At 39.5% G+C, this 22,085-nt stretch overlaps 1 protein-coding gene across 2 annotated transcripts; it reads right to left on the reverse strand.

Annotated features, from left to right (window-relative positions):
• Positions 1-119: 119 nt before the first annotated feature.
• ctns (cystinosin, lysosomal cystine transporter) lies at positions 120-20,903 on the reverse strand. Of its 2 annotated transcripts, none has more exons than XM_070960292.1 (12): positions 20,756-20,903; positions 17,945-18,002; positions 16,944-17,046; positions 16,406-16,484; positions 13,416-13,506; positions 12,654-12,757; positions 10,273-10,410; positions 6,170-6,269; positions 4,158-4,277; positions 3,573-3,743; positions 2,863-2,980; positions 120-637 (listed from the first exon to the last, which is right to left on the reverse strand). In XM_070960292.1, the coding sequence occupies exons 3-12, from the start codon at positions 17,017-17,019 to the stop codon at positions 489-491; spliced, it is 1,146 nt and encodes a 381-aa protein (XP_070816393.1). In that variant the 5' UTR covers positions 17,020-17,046; positions 17,945-18,002; positions 20,756-20,903; the 3' UTR covers positions 120-488. The 2 variants fall into 2 exon arrangements, with proteins under 2 accessions (XP_070816393.1, XP_070816392.1); XM_070960291.1 differs by having other exon boundaries at positions 16,938-17,046; positions 20,756-20,801.
• Between the last annotated feature and the right edge of the window lie 1,182 nt (positions 20,904-22,085).

The raw sequence follows: 22,085 nt of genomic DNA on the forward strand, positions 1-22,085 counted from the left end.
TCATGGGTGTTCAGTTGGGTTCAGATCAGGGGACTACACCAATGAAAGCACCAATATCAAAACAAAATTACACAAAAATGATCACCCCCCCAAAAAAAACATTAAACACAGTGTTCTTTGCTGGACAAACTGTGTAATGGAGATACTCTCTTAAACATATCTTAGACATCTGTTGCTGTGAGATTGCATTTAATAAAAAGTGTTTACACTGAAATCATTACATCAGTTTTACCTAAACCTTCTATCAACCAAAATATTTATACAGTGGTTAAAAAAGGACAAGTGCTGATCCTGAGATATTTAAGAAAAAGGCACACTGTGTGTAACCTGATCTGGAGAACTCCGCAACATATCATGATGGAAGTCAAAAATGACAACTGAATGGCCTGCCTTTAGCAGCTTGAATAACATGTTGGTTAATCAGGTAACAACTGACAGAAATCAGTCGAGTACCCTTATGATTGTGTGTTACACAGCACTGATCAGCATCAGTCTTGTTGTTGCTCGGAAACAGCTTCATACTCTGGTGGCCGTCTGTAGAGACAGTAGTGCTGAGTCATGAATAGAATGTCAAACACCACAGAGAAGAGACCCAGACCAAACTTTGTAGGATCACCAAATATCAGCTGCCACTCATCTGAGGAGAAACACACATTAATTAGTACAAACAATATGCTCTGTCAGTCAGATATACAGTATACCATTTGTTTTGACAAATATTACCAGCATTATCACCAGCAGGTGGTAAAAGTATTTTCTTTTTTTTAATTCATTTTAATCTTTCTGCAAACACTGTCCTCTGCATTAATTTTCATGGTTGATATTCCCAAGTAACAAACACGCATTGTCTGCCTCCTGTCTGGTGCCATGTATTTTAATTTCCCTTCTCCATCTCTCAGTCTCAGAGCTCCAATCATTTCCTAAACAATTTGCTAAACAGCACTCTGTTGATTTACAGGAGACTTTGTACTTTTAAATTTAGAGTGAATCCCAAAACTGTGGGATCCTCACAGCACACACGTTTTCCATCTCCCCTCCTGTTTCTCCCTTTGTCTCTCAGAGTTCAGAGTTCAAGTCCACCTGAAGTGGGAGAGGTTATTCTCTCAGAGCTCTAACAAACTGGCGTCCAAAACAACCAGTCTTAGCAATTTACATGCTTGCACCATTTTTTTTTCATTTTAGTTCAATATTCTACTTTGACTACTATTGATTCTGGCAAGACATATAAAAGCTAAGAACAAGCGAACAGAAAATATTTCTCTCTCTCTCTTGGAATGCTGCTGATAATGCCAAATTGATGCGGAAAATGAATAACACCTAACACCTGACAAAAGTGTAAACCCACCATGATGTCACCCAACAATTTGAGGAATACTGTACCGCCATCTTGTTTTTTGGTGCCAGAAGTGAACAGATTTGGATGAGAGAGACAGAACTGACAGACAGAAGATATAAATTGCACCTCTATCTTCACTGGATCTGACTGAGAATCCGAAGCTGTGGTCGTGATTTGTCACGAGGTCACCATGCCCTGAAGCACACCCTTTTTCAATCGTATATTTTACTCTAAATCGGACCATAATTTAGAGAATGAACATCATGGTGAATTGAAGATGAGTCACTCTTTGATGGCCATGAGAAATAAACACAGATTTAAAGCACTTCCACATTGGCTTCTCTTTTCATACCTCGAAGCTCTGCCCACAATTTTCCTGTCAGTGCCCTAAACCAAGCACTGGCCAAGAGCTGGGGCTGGTCCTTGACTATATAGTGGAACTTAGACTTTTACTTTATTGATGACAATTTGGGAAATTATTTTGTTGCAGCAGCAGTTTAAACATACACATAAACATAAAACACATACAATAAAGAAGAATAAGGATGAGTGATGAAAACCAAGAAAAAAGGAATGTTCTCAATAACTAAGCGTATAGATGGAATAACAGCAACTGTTAAAAATATAACCAAGTATAACTAAATATATAGTTATATAATATGTATTATAATATATAATGCATACCATATAATATTCTGATAATATAATAAAAATACAATATCTCTTAAGAATACAGGTATTAACAACAGTCCTTAAGAGAGTGTGCCAGAGCTATAAACTATATATTAGAAAAAATATGTGCAAGTTGCAGATGATAAATGAATGTAAACAATGTAAACAAAACAGTATAATAACTGTAAACAATAAACAGTATAACAGTGGAAATAGGATGAAGTGCCTATTATGAGGCTATGAAAGTGCTCACTCTGTTTTATGGAAGGTTGTGACAGATCAAAGTCATCACTGCGTCACTGCAGCATTTTTCCAGTTGCCAAATATCTTGTGTAAATGTAATATATGCTGTATTAATGTATGCTGTATTAAAAAATATAAAATATGTTGACTAAGGTGGTCCTGACTGAACTGTGCATAATGGTTGCGCATAATTACAGTTGTTCGGGTGCTGTTGGAGAACATTGCCGATGCAATACAGTCAGTCACTTCTTTGCTGTTCTTCTCATTGACTGGTCTAAGAAGTGATTACATCTTATAAAAACAACAAGCCGTACATAGCTTTATATATAAATTTGAAAAAAGTTTATTTTACCTTAAAGATTATAGTTTGCCTCATTTTTAGAATACAGCCACAGAGTCTGTTCAGACATCATTTACGAACCTTCTTTAGACCTTCAAGTCCAATGGAGCTCCTCAAAAGGAATCTTTGATATTAGTTATGCAACCACAGAAACTCAATTGACATTTTGTCAAAGGTAAAACCTTTACTTTAATTTAAATATGTGGTTGTCCTAAATGCTACAAATGTTACCAAATGAAGTACGTCACAAAGTATTAAGTACAGTAGTTACCATTATTGTGAGACTGCAAGATCATCTGTAGAATACTGAGGATTCCACCAGTGAAGTCCAGCAACACATTGCCAATACTCCACCCCTCAGTACTCTGTCTTCTGTAGTTCATGTACACCTTGAAAAAGAGCAAGAAAAAAAACCCAATACTGTATCCAGGGATGTCAGGAATAATTCATCTAATGAACAACACATAAAAAAAATACAACAAAATAAAATACTGGATTGAATTTTGAGCAATAGCAATGAAACAGGCTCTCAAAGCATATTGCATATTGGATATTGTATTGACCAATTTACAATAAACATGGTATCAAGCAAACTATATGTATAACATGCTGTTAATCAGTGTATTTTCTATGTGCAAAGGGAGTAGAAAAACAGTGAAATATAGTCTGTACATTGTAATGCATTTCGATTCTTTCAATCCATTTAATCAGATCCTGCTTTTATGAAATTTTAGCTGTTGACACTGTCAGAAAAGTGTAATTGTAGTTTTATCTGTTGCTGTACTGAACCTTATCGGATTGTTTTTAATAATTTTTTCAAGAACAAGAATGGCACTACCTCAACTACAGTATCAAAAAACTGACATGAACTGAAAATTTTAACGAAGGTAGTATTTACTGCACGGCTACTGTACTGAAATACATTACAAAGTCCAGGTGTTTCAATTTTTTGTACTCTCACTGTATATGTGTACAGCTCACCTGTGGCACATATTTGACCAGAGTGACTGCTAGTTTAATGTAGGAAAAATAGTAGAGGTAATCCAACCACATTATCCATTTGGCTACAGCAAGAAAGATGCTGACCACAGCAAATGTCCAGCCGATCAACAACAAGAACAGGGCCATACGGGAGACCTTTTGACCTCCCCTCTGAAAGAGAGAGGAAACAGAGGATTATGAACCAATTCAGAGTTGAGATATATATAACAATGACAGCTGTAGACATTCATACACAAACATATTACTTAAAGAAAATCTGCAGATACATTTAACATTGTCCTAACAACTGTCCTGTATGACGGAATTTTCCTTCTTTAAAGCTGATAAGGCTTTAAAGAAGGAAGTCTCTATCTTCCATGGGGTCATATGCTGCACTCTGCCCCAGATTCAACAGACTGACTGACTGTTGCCCTAAAATGTAATACATGTGACCTACGTGTACCATACTATGCAACTTAGGAAGGCATAGTTTCTGGTTTCTGATCCAAAATACAATATGAATACTGAACATTTCAACTTTGAGCATCCACTTATCACAAGCTTCTCTACATTATACACACACACCTCATATATTGCAGCCTGGTTAATGTAGATCAAACACAGCAGAACAGCATGGAGACTGAAGAAGACATCATTTGCATTGACAGGGTTAATTCCATTCGGGTTCCTCTTCAGAAACTCTTCCTACAGGGCAGGCACACAGCAGCTTAATAGACAACAGACATCAGACATGTTTCACTGAAATCCTACCGTAACTCTAAACAAAGGAAAGTTGTTGAACAACTGAGCCATTTAGAAGCTGTTGAAACTATTTATATAAATATGAAGAAATGCCCAATATACTCTGTGGCTATATTGTGTTGCTTAAATTAAATTTTCAAACAAATGTGTTTCTGAGATTTCGTTCCCAATTTTAACATACTCCACTGTTAACTGCCCTGAGATTCCAACCATGAACAGTGACCTGAGTGCAAAATTTATCAGACAAAAATGTGACATTGTGTCTGATTAGGAAAATAAGACTGTGATTTTTAATTCATAGACTTCAGGACTGTTGCTAACCCCATTACTGTTCTGGGTGAGGAGGTGGAGGTGGTGGACACATACAAATATGCTGACATTCATCTAGACAACAGACTGGACTAGAAATGTAGGCTGTTTCAGGGAAAGGAGAGACTCTACTTCCTGAGGAAAACATCTCACATTCTCTTCACAACCTTCTAGTCAAACAGCAGACCACTTTCAGTCACAGACTGATGCAGCTCAGCTGGGACAAAGACTACTACAGGAGGTCTTTCCTGTCAGCTGCCATCTCCGTGTACAACCAGTTTCCTCTGTGCCAGGAGGGGGTGTCAAGGTCCCCCTAACATACCAAAACTAATACAAATACTCTCACCCTGGACATCTTTCAATTATCTGATCCATAATTGCACTACAACTTTACAGTAAATTTGCATTAATTTTAAACTATCTGCACTTTGTCAATTGACTCAATTGACTGCAAATGTGGCCTTTAAATTTAAATTCTTAAGTTGCCCTATTTATTGATGTACTCCTATTTCTGGGCTGAGCAACCCCTCAACCCCTCTTTATTTCGCAATAAAACACTTCAAGCACTTTAAAGGTCCAATGTATAGGAATAAGGTGGATCTGATGGGAAAGTGTAATATTCACAATTGTATTTTAATTTGTGTATAATTACCTCAGTATAAGAACAGTTGTTTTTCACCTTAGAATAAGTTCTTTATTCTGTATTCTTTTACAGACAGTGGGTTGTCCATTTTCCCTCAGAGAAGACTGCTCTGTAGCTATGATTGAAGTGATAATACTAGTTCATTTGTATTGCACCTTTCATAAAAGAATTGCAGTTAAATGTGCTTTACAATAGGAAATCACCTCATTGGAGGGGCCTGAGAAATCATCTCAAGATACAGCAGTGACAGCAGGAGGGGCCCAGAATCTGGAGATTGGGAATGGGCAAATGAACTGAACCTGTTTTTCAACAGATTTGATTCCTGGAGAATCAATTCTGATGAAGTAACCGGGTGATTCAAAGTGTTGTAGCAGGGGATGGAGGAGACAGGTTGAGGAGGTTTGTAAGCCTCATCAGCTGATCCAGTGGTTTTAGTAAACATCCAGGGCAGCATGTCAGCCAAGCCTGTGACAGGATGCTCACATATACAGCAGCTACATACAGAGTCAATGAATTGCTCCTTTTCACTTATTTGTTGCAGTGTTTCAATCTTCCTTTCAAGCTGTGCAATTCCCTCAATCTGCTGCTAACATTCTGTGTACCATATAAATTTAAGTCCAAGTGACATATATGTATAAAGGATCCATATTCCAAAACTTTTGGCAAAAAAAAACAAACAAGAATATCAGCAAAAGAATGCATGCAAAGCAAGCAGAAAAAGCATCTGCTCTGTAAAAGAGCAGGTAGACAGATGATGAACACTGTTGATCGAAGAAGTACCCCAGTAATTTTGCTTCTGAAAGGTTTTGCCAAGATAGCTGTACGAAACTTGACTAGAAGGCTGATCTTCCTGTGTATGAACAGTGGAGTGTTTGAAAGTTACCTTTACATAAGGTACCCAGAACAGGCCTATATTGAAGACGCTGTAAGCGATGAAGCCCGTCAGGTTGAGAGCCAGGAAGTCAAAGTTGAGACCTACAACACTGAAAACAAACTTGTTAGTATTATTTGTCTAGTTTGATTTCCTGTCTGTCTCTCTTAAGTTGATAAAAAAAAAAAACAAAATCAAAAATAAATTATTTTGCTGGCGCATCCTGGCAGCCAAGGGATTGCTGACCATGTCAACATGGAACATCCTGGTTTGAGTTCAGCTGTGGACCTTTGAGGCATGTCATCCTCCATCTCACTCGCCTCAGCTACAGTATCTACTGTCTCTATAATAAAGCCAGCAGTGCCCCAAAATACTTCTGGTACTTCTGGTCAGGGCTAGAGAATGGTGTCACCTGTTAAGGCTCGTTTCCACAGCATGATACAGCTCGGGTCAGCTCTTCTCAACTTAACTCAACTCACTTTTGGTATCGAGTGCTTTTCTTAATTGCCTGATGGCAAAGTAAGAAAAAAGTCTGAAAAAAACAGGAGTTTGGGAAATCCTGCATCAGAAGGCAGACAACGAGACAGGTCTCAAGTCATGGTAGTGACCATTGTCTCTGACCAATCAAGTCTGCAGTGTTTTCACTCTACCTTTAAGTATCCATTCAGCTCACTTGGAACCTCTACCAAGGTGATACCAAAAATGAGCATACTACGTACAACTTTTGTTAATGGAAAACCAAAAAACAAATGGTTCCAACTGAATCGAGTCAAGCTGAGCCATACCATGCAGTGCTTGCATGCTTCTAAAAGTCCAGACTTCGGTCCCCATCTGGGCCAAATGGCAAGTCAATCCAGACCCAACCCATTTTGTTAACTGACAGCCCACAGCATAAATCTAGCCCACCAGGGCTTCCAATCCAGCCCGCAGAGTATTAATAATTTCAGAAAATGTGCACACCTAACATTACTTACCTGTTGAAGAGGCCCAGTAAATCCTAAGAATAATCATGATTAGCTTGTCAACCCCTGGCAACAAGCCAGAAGTCCATAAATTAATATATATTAAAATATAGTTCACCCATTCTACAGAAACAATCTTCACAGAGAATCACTAAGCTTGTTTATTAGATGCAAGATGGAGTCTCTGTTACGTGCGTGCGTGTGTGCGTGTCAGTCTGCCCTCCTCCCCCTCCCTCTACCTGCTACACACCTGTGTAGCATCACGATCCGGGCTGGAAAGGGGAGGGGATGATAAACTGGGCAGAGTGCAGAGAGTGGCACGGGCAGAGACATGGCAGCTTGAGATAGTGGTGAGAAAGTCCCTCTTTTCCCTCCATCGGGTTCTTTTTTCCCCCAAGCAGGTTTTCCTCCATTCACGTTTAGGTGCTGGAGGTGTGTTGTGTTAGTTTGTTGTTTTAGTTTGGGCTGGAGATTACTGGTGGTTCAGTTATTTGTTTTTTGGTTTAGGTTTAGTTTTTTTCCTTCTTAGGTAGTTTAGGGAGAGACGTTGGGGGCGACGACCCATTGCGTGGTTGGTCCCGCGCCTTTCCTTCTTTTGTTCATTTTGTTCATTTTCAAAGTGGGCAGATGAGCTGAACACCTACTTCTGCAGGTTTGAGGAAGCATCTGCCCCTCCCCCAGCTGTACCAGCACTGCAGCAGCCCTCCTTTGATCTGCCAGCACCCCCGGCCCCCCCCCCCCACAGTATTCAGCTCACCGCCACCAACGCCACCCCCCACTGTTCCTCCCAGCCCCCCATCCACTTCACAAGACACTCAGCCCCCCTGCTCCAACTTGTCCCTCACACCTCTCCAGGTGAGAAATCAGCTCAGGAGGTTAAAGACCAGGAAGGCTGCAGGACCGGACGGCCTCAGTCCCTGGCTCCTCAGATCCTGCTCTGATCAGCTGAGCGGGATCATTGGACATCTGAGGCTGGGAAGGGTGCCATGCCTTTCAAAGACGTCCTGCGTGGTACCTGTGCCAAAGACCCCACATCCTAATGACCCTAGCTGCTACAGGCCGGTGGCACTTACATCGCACCACATGAAGGCCCTGCGCCCCCTGATGAGCTTGTCCATGGACCCGCTGCAGTTCGTGTACCAGCCTGGCATCGAAGTGGAACGATGCCCTCATCTTCCTCCTCCATCGAGCCCTGTCTCACCTGGAGTTTCCTGGGAGCTCTGTTCGGGTCCTTTTCCTGGACCTCAGCAGTGCTTTCAACACCATCAGGCCAGCCATCTTGAGAAACAAGCTGGAGCTTTCAGGAGTGGACCAACACCTCACATGCTGGATAGTGGACTACCTCTCCAACCGCCCACAGTATGTGAGGACACAGGACTGTGTGTCAGGGACTGTCCTCCTCAGTGTCTTATAAGTACCTGGGTGTTCATCTGAACAACAAACTGGACTGGACTCATAACACCACTGCACTTTATAAAAAAGAACAGAGCAGACTATCTGCTCAGGAGGCTGAGGTCTTTTGGGGTGCGTGGAGCACTCCTGAAGACCTTCTATGACTCTGTTGTGGCATCTGCCTTGTTCTATGGTGTAGTCTGCTGGGGGGGCAGCATCACAACAGCTGACAGGAAGAGGCTGGACAAACTCTTCAGGAAGGCCAGCTCTGTCCTGGGATGCCCTCTGGAACAGGTGGAGGAGCTGGGGGAGAGGAGGATGACAGCCAAGCTGTCCTCCATGACAGACAATGACTCCCACCCCCTCCAACACACACACTGCATTGAGGAGCTCCATCAGTGATAGGATGCTACATCCAAAGTGTGTGAAGGAGCGGTATCGCAGGTCATTCCTTCCTGCAGCCGTCAAACTGTACAACAGAAAGTGCTCCAAGTAATCGGTACAATAATATGTGTAATAATCTGTGCAATAACCTGTGTGATACTAATACTATTAAGTATAATGTTTTTGTTATTTTGGAATGAAATTTCTATTGCTCAATAAATTGTTTGCAACAGTACATATACAGTGTAGCTAAAGATCACTAACGGTGATCCTATCCTCAAATAAATCTGGTTTTAATGCGGCATATTTCCCTATAGTTGCCATCGTTGACATGGCAATGTTAACTGCTAGGGAGGGTGCTGTGTGTTGTTGCTGCCGAGTTCACACATTGACATTACACTGCAGTTTGCTATCAGCTCCTCAATCAAAGACAAAGAATGTGCCTCCTTCGTCTAGTACACAATTTTTAAAACTAGCGTAAATGTAGTTGTAAGAATATGTTTGAGTCAGAAATAACTATGGACTAACTGCTGTCCAAATCACAAGAGATTTTATGTTAATAAATTGATTAAATTTTGTTTTTGTTTTTGCTAATCGTTCCAGACCACTGACCATGAATATAAATCAGATGCAGACCTTTGGGTAATGTTTGAGAACCCCTGCTTTAGAGGGTTGAGTAGATTTCTGACGATACCCACTGTAGAGCCAAGTGAAAAGTCAAAACATCATGAATACTGGGCCTCCATAAGAATGCTCACCCAGATTTTGGCACATTTTTCAATGTACAAATGCACAGATCAGAACTAATAAGAGTTTTGTTGTTAACCCCCTGTGCCTTAAATCTGGGCCTCAAATGTGACCATTACTGCAAAACTTTGCAAATGTAAGCCTTTTAACTACTTTTCACAAACACAATAATTTGGGAAACATCCATTTAGAATTAATGTCAGATTAATTAGCTAACTACAGAAAGCATTAACATGATGATCAACCTTATGAACAACTACAAAAAAGGTGCTGCAGATTTAACATAAAGCATGTTTCCGCATATGCATGGCCTATTGTTAGGCTTACAATTATTCAGAAAATGACTCTTGTGGATAGTTTCATTTTCATTTTCACATTTCCAGTGCAGAAACCATGTTTTATTTTAGAAAATTTAAGGATAGAGCTTTCAAGTCTGTTTGAGCAGGAGTATATTTAAGTGAATGCATATGGTTTCATATGGTATATCTGTGTCTCTAGATGGTATTAAACCAATGATCATGATGTTGATTCTAACAGGATAAAACACCATTCTCCTATAGTTCACTTGGGCAAAACTGCAAAATATCCCAAAACCTAGATGACTGAAGAGCAGGGCAGACAGAAAAATACCTTTTCCTTTTCCAGTTTTCCCAGGCTTGTGGATAGAAGGAGACTGACCAGGCCAAAAAGTAAATCCAGCCAATCACCTGATTGATTTCTGACAGGACGTTGCTATGGACGACCATAAAGCGGATCCTGAGGGACAAACTAGAAGAGATAGAGGCAGGCTTACACACACACAGGGTAGCAATGACATGGCATGTATTGGTGTGTCTAAGAAATTGTGCTATTTTTATTATTGCGCATAAAATTTAGTTCACCTGTTCATGGGTGGTGTGTAGCTGTGGGTAAAAGCAGCTGAAGCATAACTAATGTTCACTACAGAACAGAAAATGGTTGGAGAGTTGAAAACAGTCTTCTGTGTCCAGGGTTGAGGCATTTGAACTAGATCTGTCCAAATAAGTTGCCAGTCACCAAATTCTTCTCGACACTTCACACAGTAACTTAGAGAAAATGACAGGTGACAGATGGGGTATGCTGCTGCTGCTGCTGCTGCTGCTGCTGCTGCTGCTGCTGCTGCTGCTGCTGCTGCTGCTGCTGCTGCTTTTTAAACATTTTCCATCATTATGAAGTATTTGACCAGTGTTGCTGCCTGACAATACTGACAGGCCTTCTGCTCCTGGTCATATTACACATGTACTATGTATATAACAACTAAACAGTTTATTGTTGACAGGGTACAGAATATAAGACTTTAGTGAGGAAACTTATGTCATGTTTGTCTTGAGGGTGGGTATAGAGGAACATACTCTTAGACATACAGGACTTCCTGCACTACAGAGCAGACACATTTCTGTTTGCTCTCTCCTTTGCTTACATTCTTTGACTAAAATTTTATTGACATTTTCATATTTTTTTTAATATTTAATATGTTCTTTAATAGTCAATATTTTCTTCAATATTTAATTTTCATGAATACCTTGTCATCTGGTTGAAATGCTGTGGCTGGAAAGTATTCTCCTCTTGACCAACTACTCAACACTGCACCCCACCCGTCCAGTGTTGTAAAGAACACTGTTCTTCAGTAACAAAATAATTTCAAATAGAGGCAGCATTGTTGCTGATGTAAACACAGATTACCTCAGCAAACCCTGTAAAAAAACATGTAATAATGCGAAAAATGAACCTACATTAACTAAGTTCTGCACGATTGTTACTTAGTATAACTCCTCCACTTCAAATATTGATTCTGTACCCTGAGCATCTTTAAAGCAGGTGTTCAACGTAGTAAGGACGTAGAAATACATCTCTGCAAACAGATGCCTTCAAAACAGCTGCTGTAAAACCCTTGTTAATGCCCCAGATTACGTCCATGCTAGTAGGGGAGTCTACTTGAAGATGAATGAATCTGACTCACGAAATAATAACCACACGTGTGCTATAATGTTAGCTAAAGGTATCAAGATTCAGATTCACAAGAAAGAAAGCAAAATGAAATCTAAAGTGTATGATGGACAGATTAATCAAAAGGCAAAAAGAAAAACGTGATGCTCATCCGCAAAAAATATGGCAAATGTCCTTTTTCAAAAAGAGTCAGTTGAGGGAGCAAAGACTATGCATTTTCAAAAATAACATGCATTTGTGTGGACATGACTTCTTTTCGAAAGGAACAGTGAAGGGAAGGCAGAACACTGAAGAATGAGAATAAGGGCATTTTCACACCTATTGTTCATTTGCTGTATTGCTATTTAACATGTAGCAACGGCACAGCAGGCATTTGCTTATAACTGTGGTAATTATCTGGGCAATATACCAGGCAAAACTAAACCAGCGGAATGGTGACTGCAACTCGTCTTGAAAATACTACACTGCTTCACACTTTGAAAAGAAGACATGCTGCCTTCAGATGACTGAGCAGAACAAGGAAGCTAATAATGGACATGGACAACAAACTATTTAGCTCACACTTGAAGAGTACAATTGGTGGTTGTGTCTGATCAAGGTCAGATCACGTTCCCATAACTGAACTGCTTCAGAGTTTGTTTTGCCCCCTCCTCGGTCGTTTTGGCCCACACCGATTGCTGTGTTGACACCTGCCCAAATGAATCACACCATGGGGGAAACTGAACCAGTCAGATTTAACTGGACTAAAACGCGCAGGTGTGAAAATACCCTAAAGGAAAGCCATCTTTGCTGAATCATCTGTATATTTTAATCTCTCACAGGACAGCTGGCATCTCAAATATTTTCTGTACTGTGGCATAGGCTGTCGGACATCACTGCATCACTATCAACAAGTGAAATCCACTGTTAATTTATTGTACTTAGTAAATTAAGTGATTCTTAATGTCATGCTGGACTAATAGAATAATGGACCCACATCAGAATTAATGAAAGAGGGAGAAAGTTGAGTGTTATGTCAGTTTGTGCTGAGTCTGTGCACTACCCACTTGTTGAAGTCTGTGTGGTTGCTAAGTAGGTATGTGGTCACCTGACCAACATCATGAGCTGTCACATTGAAAGTGACTGAAGTTGTCTCCACTGGCAGCAAAACCTAAATAAAAACAAGAACATGAATCCAAGAGGTTTTAGTCAATAACATATTGGCACATTATCCATTTCATCTGCTGCAATACCATCACATCTTGTGCTATTTTTGTTGTACATTTTTTCTCAACGGTGCAAAATATACTTATTATCCATACTGGCGACACTGGTTTCATAAACTCTACACATTGTGCATAATACATAGACTCGTGAAATTCAATGTCCTTTCTATGCAGCAGTATTTCTCAAGTGCAACACAACATATGACATTGGTAGTTTTCTCATAAGATTACTGGCAAAAGTATTTTTATGGGCAGTAGTACTTTTACGGCATTTAGTTTTCTTATAATCTGTACATAATGTTTTAATCTATTCTATATGCTGTAGACTTTTTATCTTGATCCTTCTGTGCCACTGTTTTTGCTTTATGTAATATTTGCTGGCTGTAACGACTTAAATTCCCTGGTGTGGGATTAATAAAGTCTTATCTTTCTTTTGAGGGGAATTTTAAATAATACTGTATTTGCAGCGTATCTCTATATTTATGAGGCTTTTTGTTTAGTTTTTTTCAAATTCCTTTTCATGGGAGTCACACTCAAGGCTGAACATGCACCACTGGAGTTTTTTTTTTTTTTTTTTTTTTTTTACTTGGATACATGTGTTACCTGTTCAGGCACTGTGATTACAGATGAGTAGTTGCACCTGGAGCTGTAGGTTACATTTAATTGAATCACAGTCGACTGGTTGACAGGGGAACTAGAGAAAGACACAAAAATCAAGTCAGAACAACACTGATCTTGACAGCCGTTTCTGAAATAGGATATATATAGGAGCGATACCAGGATCTGGATTTTACTTCTTTGATTACTTCTTTTTAGGTTTTCCCTGCTTCATATTCACATACACCAATAGCTTCAGTACACTGTAGTAGTTTGTAAAGTGGGATATGTCTGCCCGTTCTGTTTCAGCCCTGATATTCACGGCAGTTCCAGCACTTTCTTCAGTCTGCCATCATACTCATTTCTTGTAGTGAACCTCATCATCCCGGAAAATTCCTGCCATAAACTCAACTGCTGAGGCTATGGTGTATTGAAGGTGTACATCTTCAATGTTTCCAGCGACATGACATGTGACTATGTTAGTTGACAAAAGTGTCTCTCGGATCCATACGCAGTTTCAAATATCTATTTATTTCTCAAGTATGACCAGGGACTAACCCATTCATTGGGTTCCTTCACTTTTTTCACAATCCCTTAGTAAATGAGATTTTTCAGCTCTTTGTCTTTCTTTCAAAACTACTGGTAGCTAGCTAGGAGTATGACTGGTACAGCATTATCCTTTAGCTGAATTTGTACTGCCCTGGTAAACAGCAAATGCCTTAGAAAACATCACTCCTTTCCATTACTATTTCAGCAGTGGCTGATGACATACCTGTCTGCTTTCCCCGTGTATCACCCAGGGCCACTAAGGTGCAGTTTTCTCTCGGTCTTTCAGTACTAGAATTTGCATTGATTCTCATTGTCTTCCATGTCCACATGCGTCACCACTGCTACAAAGAATGGCCATCTGTCATCTCATTTTGTCTATCCAATTACTTGCACGTCTTGATTAGTGAAACAGCATTTGGCAAAGTGATTCTTTGTGCCACATTTATGACAGTCTTTTCCATACAGTATTGTTAGCATTATATTAGCAGCATGTTTAGTACCACATAGGGCTGGGCGATATGGCTGAAAACTCTATTGCGATATAAGTGTTTTATATTGGTCAATATCGATAATTATTGATATTTTTTATAACCTATTTAAAATAAGGACCAGGAGAAAAATACATTCAATTTAAACATTTTTATTTTAAATTTAACCTTCTTCTGATTATAATCCCCTCAGCTATCAAGGCAGAAAGGAAATGTCAACACAACCATGGAAAACACTCAAATAATAAATGTAAAGAAAAGTGTAAAAATGTAAACAAAGAGAAACCTGAGAACTTTTTTTCTGCAGGTTTAGTGCAGAAAAGTTCACAAGCTGATTCACCCTCTGGTGAATAAAATGTTTTCAAATATGTGCAGTGTTTTGGAAACATAGCAGAAACTGAGGTAGACTTGACATCTGTAACATACAAACAAACAACAAACAAACATGATAGACAGTACAGTAACACTGACTGAACTATAAAACCAGCCAAGACATATGAACAACTTTAGTCACTCTTCTTACTCTAAACATACATGAACTATTCAATTATATTTTCATTGTGAGTGTGTTTTTTAAAAAAAAAGCACGTGTAAGATGTTTATAACCTGGCTTCTCCAAAGTGCTCAGTGAAGCATGTCTTTAGCTATATGATATGCCACTGCCTCCGTTACGTCTTCGTGCCTTTAAGATGATTTGTCATCAGGTACTGAAGCAGATACCTCTGCATGGTGGTCAGCTGCTTGTGCGGGGGTGCTACGGTTGGCGGACGTTGGCGAATACGGCTGCGCTCCAAAGAGTGAGCGTGGCTAAGGTGGTTAAACAAGTTTGTGGTGTTACCGGTCTTGGTGGGGACGAAAGTCTTGCATAAGTTACAGACCACATTGGTCTGACTACGTTCCGACTTATAAAATCCAAAAAACTCCATACTGGCGAGCTGACTTTCCCTGTTTTATCGATGATTTCTTCGCTCGCTGCAGCGCTCACTTTCTATTTCTCATCTAACTCCTCGTGCAGCAACAAACACGTGACAACGACATGGCGCAACCGAACTTGATAATGTTACATGATTGGTGTGTTAGCGTGTCTCTCTCACTGATTAGCGATTACTCCCTACGTTGCTCAGTTACCTGAGGGCGAGTGCCTTTGTTCATGCAACCAACCTCACTTCGCAACTTCAGGTTTCTTCCAACGAAGAAAAAAAAAATTATCGAATGCTTTATCGATCGGCCCAGCCCTAGTACTACATCATTCACAGTTTTTCCTTTGGCCACTTTTTGTGTTTTGTTGGCTTACTTCCTTTGTTTTTGCTAATTTGCACAACCTCCACAGCCATGGTTTCATTATCAAGTCTTCAGCTGCAGCTTTGTGCTTGCAAACTGCTGAGCAATTTTTTTATTTCCTTGTCCAAGGTTAGTCTGTTCCTTTTAACAGGAACATTCTTGGTCGTTTGTCGTCTATTCCTTTGACTATCTGATCTCTGATTAGAGAATCAGCCAGTGTCCAAGTTGCATCAAGTACTGTCATAAAAACTGTGTTTCTGCACACGGTTTCTAAAAACATATCTCTCCTATTTATCACGCAATAGCTCTCAAAACATATCTAACACTGCAGAAAATGTATCTTATTTTGGTTCTGTGAAGACAAACGTGTTGTCCACACCCAGCACAGTGACCAACAACTGTCAGGAAAAGGACAATCTTCTTTGTCTTTTCCCTCCTCTGTTCCTACAGCAAGCAGATACAGCTCTTCTGGCAGTTGAGAGCCACTCATGTTAAAACAAATTTTTATGAAATTACTTCTGGTTCCATGCGTTGAAGAAAGAAGACATCATGACTATTGACTATGACAGGTTACATTACAGGTGGGTCACCTCCCACAATCTCCCTAACTCCCCCCAAAAATACAGACCATGGCAAAGCAGTGCATGAAACTTGCGCAGACTTTGTTTCTGTAGTTACCTGGACGTAATAGTGATGTTGGCTTTGGAGTATTCCTCAAGTGTGACAGCATCAGGAGCAAACAAATACACTCTGGACTCTGGAGGGCAGACAGAGAAACATAAAAACAAAAAATAATAATAATAACAATAAAATAAAAATAGGACAATCAATCAAAGATGCCCACAGAAACAAACAGTCCATAGTTTGGCATGAAAATGTAGCGTAGATTGGCATCATCATAAAGCATATTTATTCACAATTTTACCCTTATCATAATCATCAGATTATGATAAGGGTAAAATGTTCAATGTTGACTGAACATGTGTAACATGTCAAGAACCTGTACATCTTGAACATGTTGTTTTCCATTCACTGAATGGAAAAAACAACAGGTACCATGTCAAAATGTAGCCATGTTCAACTTTTTTGAAGGACACTGCATTTTGTTTGTAGTCTGTGTCAGCGCCCCTACTGTGTCAACATGGTTGCTTAATTGAAATTCATTTCTGATAGTGAAGCTGGTGGATTCAGTATAAGTGCTGTAACAGACTGTCACCAGATACGTAGGTCAGCCTCCACAGGAGGAGCAACCAAGCAGGTAACCATCTCTTTGTCAAGCCCGGACCACACATTTGTGCAATGTGATGGACACTGCCAACCTAAAGGACAGAAGGCAAAAAAGCTTCTTAGTAACTAGACAGAGCTATGTCATTCATATTAATAAGCTAAAATGATCTAATTGGACAGCTACTTAAGCTGAAATGTGGTGCACATGAAACTGCCAGAGCAAACAAATAACCAGTTATTTTCCAGCTAATTTCTGGCAAAACTTAACAAAAAATTAAATTCAATAAATAAAAACATGTTTCACAAATGCCCAAGGATTCATTAACAACAACAGTGGGGTTTGCAAATTGAAAAAAAACACCACTAACAAACTAATGCATCTGTTTTGCAAACAAAATATAGAACATCAGCAGACAACAAACAAAATATCATAGGAAACATCAAAGAAATACATGTAAATAAAATGTTTAAAACATTTTTCAACATTAGCTTAAATTTCATCTTAGCTCTTTACAGATTGTCAATGGCCCTTTGCAGAAGAAATTCTAACTTCATCTTGTCTTTTAATCATGACTTCCGAACTGAACAACTGTTAGGTGTCAAGGCAACAGCAACAAAGTGCATGTGGTTAATCACACTTGGGTATCATTGCCTGTAGTTTTCTTGGTGAACCAAGGTGGAGGAGACTTTGATTATTGCCGTGCCCAACCAGCTAGTGTTGTGCGATATTGCCAGTGAACACTACAAACTGCCCCACAAGAGAGATTGCTGACATACCAAGTAAATGGAAAATATCACATCATATTTCGTGGCATTTGTAAGATAGCGACCTAGCTACAAACACAACTATAACAACTGTTATTTACTGTCATTAACTTGTACACTAATGTTTGTGATCCATATCGTCCATTAAACTAAAACAAATGAGACAAGTGAAAAATGTAGTTGCAATTCAGCATATGTAGTTATTTTGTTCATTTGTAACCTTACTTAATAGGGAGCAGTCAGCAGCAGCCAGTGCCAGGGGCCAGTCAATATCAGCAACAACCTAAAAGAAAGAGAGTGTCAGCTACAAGTACAACTGAGGAGGAAGATACTTTTGAGTTGAGTTGATAAAGTCCTTTTGTCCAACTTTTGCCCCCTTCCCTGCACCAACAGTTATTAAACAAAGAAGTGAAGCGCAAAAGGCCATGCTCATGCTTGTTCATGATGCTCATTTCCAACTTTAAGAAGGTTAAAAGGGTCTATTTAAACTCTTGTGTGTTGGTTATCTTGTATTTCTTGTCTTAGGGCCACATAAAAGTAAGCGTTGATTAATCCAGTGGTCCTGCATTTTGGTATTATGATTATATTTACCAAGTGTGACAATATCATAATGACCAATAGTGGCATGGAACCTTGACAACAAGTGGTTAGAAATAACTGTCACACAATCATCATGCATAAAGCAACTTTTGCATGGCTCTTACAAGAACTTCTGTGTCATGTGGGATGTGTAGTGCTGGTCTCATCTGAGGAAGGTGTGGAGGGATTCTGAACTATGAAGCCATCAAGTCAAAGGCATTCTCCACAATCATTTACAAGTATGTTCCATCACAGAGGAAGTGCTTCACTACCCACAAAACGTGGGGAAACATAGAGCCTACTCCTCCCAAAAGCCCCCCACATCCACCACATGGAACGGGTATTTTGCATCTACCACTGCCATAATACCGTTTGAAAACTGTCCCTTATATTTAATGAATTTTCAGGTGCCTTTAATGACTATGTGTTTGCCATCTATGGCATCCACAGAGTGGAAAGTCCAATCTCTGACCAAACACATAGGCTAGTGCTTTCCACTCATTCTCCTGTGACACAGGCATTCTCAACCAACTCCTCAATCACACTATCCCAGATGGCATCTGCAGGAGAGGGCACAATGCCAACCACAGTGGACTTGCCAACTGCCTTTGGGAGCTTTTAGTAAATGGAAAAAAATATAGGTGCCAACTATAGTTATAGGCATATGAACCCCTACCACACATCATCATTATAACCTCGCTACTGAGAGGAGATGTGGGTGTTACAACAGCAGCAGTCCCAAACAGAGATTAAAAAAAAAAACAGATATTAAACATAAAATAATATGTTAATAACCAACAAGCAAATGAACAAAAAAGTGTAAAATTCACAGAAATATAAAGTATCCCCAGTGTTATGAAAGTTTAAAGATTAATAATAAGTAAAGTGGTTCACTTTGCACACAGGATTAGGTGGCTATCTGCCACACTATTTGAAACTTTACTATACTGACTGAAAATAGACATGGTTAGCTTGCTGGCAAGCTATCACAATACTTGTTAGAGAGCTAGCAACTTAAAAGACAGCAATGTTCATATAAAAAGTAGTTAGTTACTGAAACAGATGGCAAGCCATTCCACTAGATTGATGGCTACACACCAAAAGATGTCTTGCCCTTGAATCTGTGCTTTCTCCAGCAGCTGATCAAATTGCTGCAAATTAAGCCTGAAGTACTCTGCGAAGCATGTTTAATCTTGTCGCAGCTCCAAAACAAGCTGGAGGTACTCTCCGAGGTCTTTTCTTGCTCTAAAGGTTGTATGGACCCACAACTTCCTCTTGCCCATGACAACCTGTCTCATTCTCCTCTTGACAAGCAATGTCAGAATCTCTCTGCTCTTCAGGATACATCTTCCTGTTGCAAAACCAACATCACTCATGATATCACAGCCACTCAAATGGACAACAAACCAGAAAAGATTATTCACTGACTGCAAAATAGCATGGTTAGTGTTGGGATTTAGTAGGAGCAGGATGTGTGTAAATGATGGGATTTCCTAGGACAGTGGTAGTACCTTGAAGGCACTGCCACTGTTCAGAGGGTAGCTCAATTATTAAACACTGTTGTGAATGTTTCTAGTTTTCTGAGTGTCCCTCCTCTTTTATTTAGATGTTAAGCAGATATTGCACAAACCAAGTAGAATTGGTGCCCCAACCTTACAGTTTTGAGGGTGTATCACATATTAGGGCTGTCCTGTGGCTATTGTGAGTCCACAGATAATAAGTCAAATTGGCAAGACATTGGAGAGCCTCAATATTCCATGTCATTCATTCTGACTGATCTCTGTGTGAAGGAAAGGATGCGGTTCAGGATGCTGTAGTGGCTACCCCTGAAATGAAAGTGAAAGGCAGGACCTGTGTTTGCACCAACTATCTGAGGAGTATTTATATTGGTATTGTGCCGCTCTGTTGTGTTGTGATATTAATAATTAATAGTATTATTTAATCTTTATTTGGTTCAATGTACAGTCTGCATATGGGAAAATTAGGGTCTTCCACAGACGAGCAGTGTAGTCCCACAGTTTTCACTCTTTACGCACACAAAATACAAAAGTCCAACGTTAGTGTAATCATTAAAAAAAAAAAAAGAAATTATTTATTATCGTTAGTAACTAACAGTAGTAGCAGATGGCATCAGTGCGTTAGATCAGTCCCGCGGCTATAGCGCTTAAGAGGGGTTATAACGTTATATCGTTATAGCATCTCCAGAGAGCCAGACACAGTTTAACGTTAAGTGTCCAAATTTCTTGATGTTTGACAAAAAAAAAAAAAAAAAAAAAACTCGCACTGAATAACCCTAGAAGATTATTCTTCAGTCTGCGCCATTTGTTCTCGGAGAATAAGTGAAAGCGATAGATGAATTTTACAGTTAGTTATCGACGTCATTAGCATACTAAAGGAGCTTAATGATCGAAAGTCTATATTTGCTTTAAGAGAACCAGTAAAAATAATGAAACTTACAGCAGTTGTTTCGACCACTTCCTCATAAGCAGGTCATATGATCACCACCACCACCACCACCACCTCCTCCTCCTTCTTCTTCTTCTTCTTCTTCTTCTTCTTCTTCTTCTTCTTCTTCTTCTTCTTCTTCTTCTTCTTCTTCTTCTTCTTCTTCTTCTTCTTCTTCTTCGAATTTGCGGCAGGCTAGACAGTGACGGCGTATTGCTGCCCTCCACGGGTCATTAGTAATACTCCATTGAATTAATTGAATCCTTGCGGTACAACACAGTGCGATGAAGGGAATTGATTATACTTTTTGTTGTTTCACAATGTTCTGCGTCGATTTCAATGAATGATATATGACTTCAATTTCTGTCATCTCTATTTGCATGAGGCTTCTCACTGTAGTTGAGGCATTCCATCAAAATGTGATTGACAGTTTCTGCGTCTCCACATGTGCATTTCCCATCTGTATGCTTACCAGCCTTTGGCAGCCCATGATTCAGTACTCAGTGATCGTCTCAGCCTAGCCCATTTTTTTTAATTTAAGATATGTTTCAGTGTTAGGTGTATTGAAAAATACAACCTGCATTTGTTTCTTTGCTTCCATTTTTTGCCATAACTTTGACATTCTTTGTTGTATTATGCTTTTACACTTGATCTTTCCATGCAGTACTTTTTGTTGTCTTATGACCTTCTTCATTCCTTCATGTGATATACTGTCTCTGGGGTTACTTCCTTCTGGATCGTCATTGGTGTTTCTATGGTGAACTTTGGTGCTGCCCCTTGAATCTCTTGACTCTGACTGGTTGAGAGAGGTGTCGATCATCAAATTCGACCACTGGGTTGCTGAGACATTGACTGGTCTAACTGCGCTGTTCTTGCTGTAGAACGCATGCAACATTTACAGGGCTGACTACAGTCCTTTACAGCAATGGGGGATAGAGCAGTGAGTTTTATCTGATGATGATGATAACCTACTTAACTTCACTGTTCATACACCATAATAAACTAAATATAGTCAGCCAATGCCACACATTCAGATCATATTTTTTTTCTTGAACAAGTTTTTCCTAAGCAAATACTGTATATTACACATGAAACACTATTCAGCAACTGTTAATATAGTGACATTTTGCACTTTGAATTTTGTAGTTTCTCAGGTATTTAAGTGTGTATATTTTTTTTTGGCTTATTTTTTTGTGTTGAAAGTAAGGAGTTGTGGTTCTGTGTCATGTGCACAGAACATGACACCCCCCCCCCCGCAACCCTGAAAGGGATAGTCGGGTATAGACAATGGATGGATGGATTTTTAATGTTAAAAAAAAAAGAAAAAAGAAGTTACCAGTTA

This window comes from Chaetodon trifascialis, chromosome 4 (assembly GCF_039877785.1).
Source record: "Chaetodon trifascialis isolate fChaTrf1 chromosome 4, fChaTrf1.hap1, whole genome shotgun sequence".
NCBI classification, from domain to species: Eukaryota; Metazoa; Chordata; class Actinopteri; order Chaetodontiformes; family Chaetodontidae; genus Chaetodon; species Chaetodon trifascialis.

Coding starts and splice junctions, on each gene's coding strand:
- ctns (XM_070960291.1), bottom strand. CDS start 17,019: ATGTGTGGTCCGGGCTTGACAAAGAGATGGTTACCTGCTTGGTTGCTC. Junction 13,507..16,405: donor AACATCACTATTACGTCCAG/GTAACTACAGAA, acceptor GTCTTTCTCTAG/TTCCCCTGTCAACCAGTCGA. Junction 4,278..6,169: donor TCTGGGTACCTTATGTAAAG/GTAACTTTCAAA, acceptor CCTGCCCTGTAG/GAAGAGTTTCTGAAGAGGAA.